The following is a 4119-nucleotide window of genomic DNA, read 5'->3' as shown; positions in this document are numbered from 1 at the left end:
CTATTATTAGTAGGTATGGGGTCTCCCCACCATTGACTTTATTACCATGTAACCTATTTTGTTGTGTCTTCCACTAGAAGGCTTTTGTTCAATGAATTGTAATGAATTTGGGCTTCTCTTGATTTTATAGAACTCCTAAACAGAAAAAAAAATATTTGTTTGGTTCCTGTTTTCAAAAAACACTTTTCAGAAAATTTTACTTTCTTGTTTTTTGTATTTTTTTTATTTTTACTGAATTTTTTTAATATTTTAAGCAATTTTTTTTTTTTTTACTTTTTAGACATACCTAACATAAATATACCTAAAAAGTAAAAATTTGTGAAAAAAACATTTTAAAAGTTCACTAAATACCAAAAATACAAAAAAAATACGAGAATTCAGTACATTTTTTTTATATTTTTATGTATTTATTAATTTTTTAAAATATTTTTTCAATTTTTTTTTTACTTTTTAGATACATCTAAAGTAAGGTGAATCTAAAAAAGTAAAAAAAATGTTTAAAATTTTAAAAATATTCACTAAAAACAAAAAAATACGAAAATCAAAAAACTCAATTTTCAAAAAATTTAATCCAAAAAACTCAAACCAAACACACTGATTGGCACTCCAATTATTTACTCCAATTATTTATTCTTTAAGCATGGAGCATTTCCTTTGTCCCGTCAGGTCCCAATTTGAAGATTTCCGCAAAGACATTTCCATCACAATAGAGTGTTGGTTTAATGTTGAAAAATTGTATTCAATGTCTTGTGGAAAAATATGAGGTTGAAAAATTGTATAATGTTGAAAAATTGTATTCAATTTTGTCAATGGGATATCTTTTTCATTGTCTACTTTTTCTTTTTAAGAGGTGATTTGGACAGGATGCAAGACGGAGAAAATAGATTTGATAAAATTAATAAATTTGAGTTTTAGTAGTTTGTGGGCTTGCTCCCATAACTATACCAGCATATTTAATTATTGTCAGTTTTGAAGATCTTCAATCCCTCTAGATTGTGTAACTAATCACATGTTGGGATTGTCTTAAGATTATGAGAAACTAATAAAATTTTATTCATTTTATAATTTAACTAATAAGTCTAGTAATCTATTTTGTATTTCAACTCCCTATTAGGATTCAATTGTCTCCTACGTGGCAGATACCATGTCTGAATGAATTATTAGTTTGAATCTTAATTTTTTTAATCAAACATTAGATTATATAAATATTTTTTAAAAATATTAATTCATTTCCAAAACCATGTCTGCCCAAGTAAACATGCCCGTCTTTTATGAAATTATCCAAATTAGATGCAGTTGCAGATTTGCTTTGCTTAATTTCAGCTTTTCTAGTCTAATTCACCACAATTACATAACAAGGGTGTTGGATTTATATTAAATTTGTAACGAATTAAAATTGACACCTATCATATCACATAATTGTGGTTCAATTATGAAAAAAGTTTAGGAGTCTAAAGTATTTTCCTTTTCTGCCATTGATCAACCCATTAGACATTAATCATGCTCTACCTAAAATATTTCCATCAGAACTTCCATATATATGCATAACAAAGCTATCTAAACATAATCAACACCTCAAGTGCAAACAAGCAGTTGTAATCATAATTTTCATATATATATATATATATATATGTATTCATTCTTTCTTAGCCAAGATATCGAATTACAAGAGACTAAAAGCAATAGCATATGACAAAACAGACTTTGTGGACAACACTAAATGTGCACAAATTTATTAAACAACAGTGTCTGAATCTTACAAAAGATTGAAACTAGTGAGGTCTTATTGTACTTATAACAGTGTCCTATAATTATAAAGAGAGGGAAGGGAGTGAAAAAGAGGCCTCAAGGGCAGAAGGTAATAGCATAATTGGTACCAGCGGGGCAAGTGAACAAACTGGTTGGATCATCCTGAGGATAGCTATAAGCATCTGGGCACCTATCCTTGAAGAACTTGGACAAAGGTGTAGGCCCACAGGTCCCAGGCCCATCAGTGCAACAATACTCATTGGTCTTGTAAACGGTACATGGGTTGTTGCACCCACCCGGGGTCTGCAACTCGGCTGGGCACTCGCCAACTATGTTAGCGGCGCACCTGAGTGACTTGCAGACTGCAGTGGTGGGGCTAAAGTCCATTGGAATATTGAATCCATCAACGTTGGATATGTCGACAAAGTCCAAGTTATTGGGCTGGTTCAACGCGAATTCAGCCAGGGTATTTGGGGCCTTTCCATAGCCTTGGCACTGGAGGAGCCCATTGCAGTCACCGGTCTGACATTGGCCATTGCCATTGGCATCGAAGTTGCAGTTGGTCCGTCCCCAAATGCGAGCTTGGGTTGTACCCGGGTTCACATTGACGGTCCAAGACTGGCCCGGGTCAAGACGCATACCCCCACCAGGTGAGGCAGCCGCCCAAACGGTGTAGGTACATTTGTTTAGGACAGCAAAGGTAGCTGCATTGGTGAAGGGAATCAATAGGGTGAAGAGGAGAGGGAATAAAATGGTGAGGCTTTTGGGGAAGCTCATGTTGCTGACTTGGAGTTATAAGCTCAAGCGAGTATTAGGAGTTTTTATGGGATTGTATTGATGTGGTTTTGTGAACATACATATGAGGGGTTTATATATAGTTTCAAGGCGGCTATATAGTTTTTGGTTTATGCGTGATCACCTCCATGAGTTGTGCAAAGAAAATTCAGAGATGTTGATAGACTTGAATAGTGGCGAATCCATGGTTGTCTATAGACTAAGGGGTGGTGGCTACACTAATTTTAATTTTTTTTTAATAAAAAATAAAGTTAAGTATTAATTGTTAGATTAGATTTTGAGGAGTTAAACCCTTAACTTCTACCTTGCAAAAATGTTGTTTCTATGCTACTAGACCACAAGGTCATGAACTCACTTGGAATGAATTTACTATAAGTCGATGGTAGCTTTTAAGTCTCTAATTTATTCTAATTGGATATCTATTTAGAATATTATGTGATATTATTCATGTGATAATCTCAATCGATGATGTAACAAAAAAAATTGAAAAATACTACATATACTTAAATTCTTACTAACAATCTTATTAAAAACATATACGTCTAAACATTATTGGATGCTTAAATATGATTATTTTTTTTTTACAACCAATCGCATTTGACTTCTTATATTTTTAATAAGATTTTAAGTTTGTATATCATTATTCTAAAATAATACTGTCTCAATTTTATTAAATAATTAAAAAGTGTTTTATTACTGAAAGATTAGTTTAAGAGAGTGAGAGAAGTGAGAGAGAGACTCTGAAATGTTTTGTATATATTGATTGAATTACAAAGGGAATGGAGTCTCTCTTTATAGAGAGAAACATGGGCATTGGATGCCACACTTACCACCGAAAGCAAAAGCTATACAATTGAGTACCACCGAAAGCAAAGGCTATGCAATTGATAATATAAAGCGAAAGCTATGTAACACTATACAATTAAGAATAATAAATTGAAAACTATTCTAACAGCCCCCCGCAAACTCAAGGAGGGAAAGCATCAACCAAGTTGAGTTTGGAAACAAGATCATTGAAGCGGCCAGGAGGATGAGCCTTAGTGAAGAGATCAGCGGGTTGATCGACGGAAGCAATAGGAAGAAGATGAACAGTTCCACAGGTGACATGCTGGCGAATAAAATGACAATCAATTTCAATATGTTTGGTGCGATCATGAAAAACATCATTGTGAGCAATCTGAATGGCACTCTGATTGTCACAGTAGAGAGGAGTAGGAGCAGATGAAGAAACACCCATATCAGCAAGGAGCCAGCGAAGCCAGAGAAGTTCCTGAGTAGTATCAGCAAGAGCTCGGTATTCAGCTTCGGTGCTAGAGCGGGCAGTGAGGGATTGTTTTTTGCTACGCCAAGCAAGAAGAGAATCCCCTAAGAAGAAACAGAATCCCGTGGTGGAGCGTCGATCCGTAGGATCCCCAGCCCAATCAGCATCGGAAAAGGCACGTAGGTCAAGAGAGGAAGAAGCCGAGAAGTGAAGACCATGGAACATAGTGCCTTTGAGGTAGCGAAGGATACGGAGTAGAGCAGTATAGTGGGGAGTGCGAGGAGCCGACATGTACTGACTGACAATGTGAACAG

General features: G+C 34.9%; 1 protein-coding gene across 1 annotated transcript; it reads right to left on the bottom strand.

Annotated features, from left to right (window-relative positions):
• Positions 1-1596: 1596 nt before the first annotated feature.
• LOC114281020 (thaumatin-like protein 1) lies at positions 1597-2599 on the bottom strand. The gene has a single exon (XM_028223449.2). The coding sequence runs from the start codon at positions 2524-2526 to the stop codon at positions 1846-1848; it is 681 nt and encodes a 226-aa protein (XP_028079250.1). The 5' UTR covers positions 2527-2599; the 3' UTR covers positions 1597-1845.
• Between the last annotated feature and the right edge of the window lie 1520 nt (positions 2600-4119).

The sequence above is a fragment of the Camellia sinensis genome, chromosome 13, assembly GCF_055761805.1.
Source record: "Camellia sinensis isolate YWXY chromosome 13, ASM5576180v1, whole genome shotgun sequence".
Classification (NCBI taxonomy): Eukaryota; Viridiplantae; Streptophyta; class Magnoliopsida; order Ericales; family Theaceae; genus Camellia; species Camellia sinensis.
The sequence above is the reverse complement of the archived record's forward strand: the minus strand, read 5'-3'. Positions and strand labels throughout refer to the sequence as shown.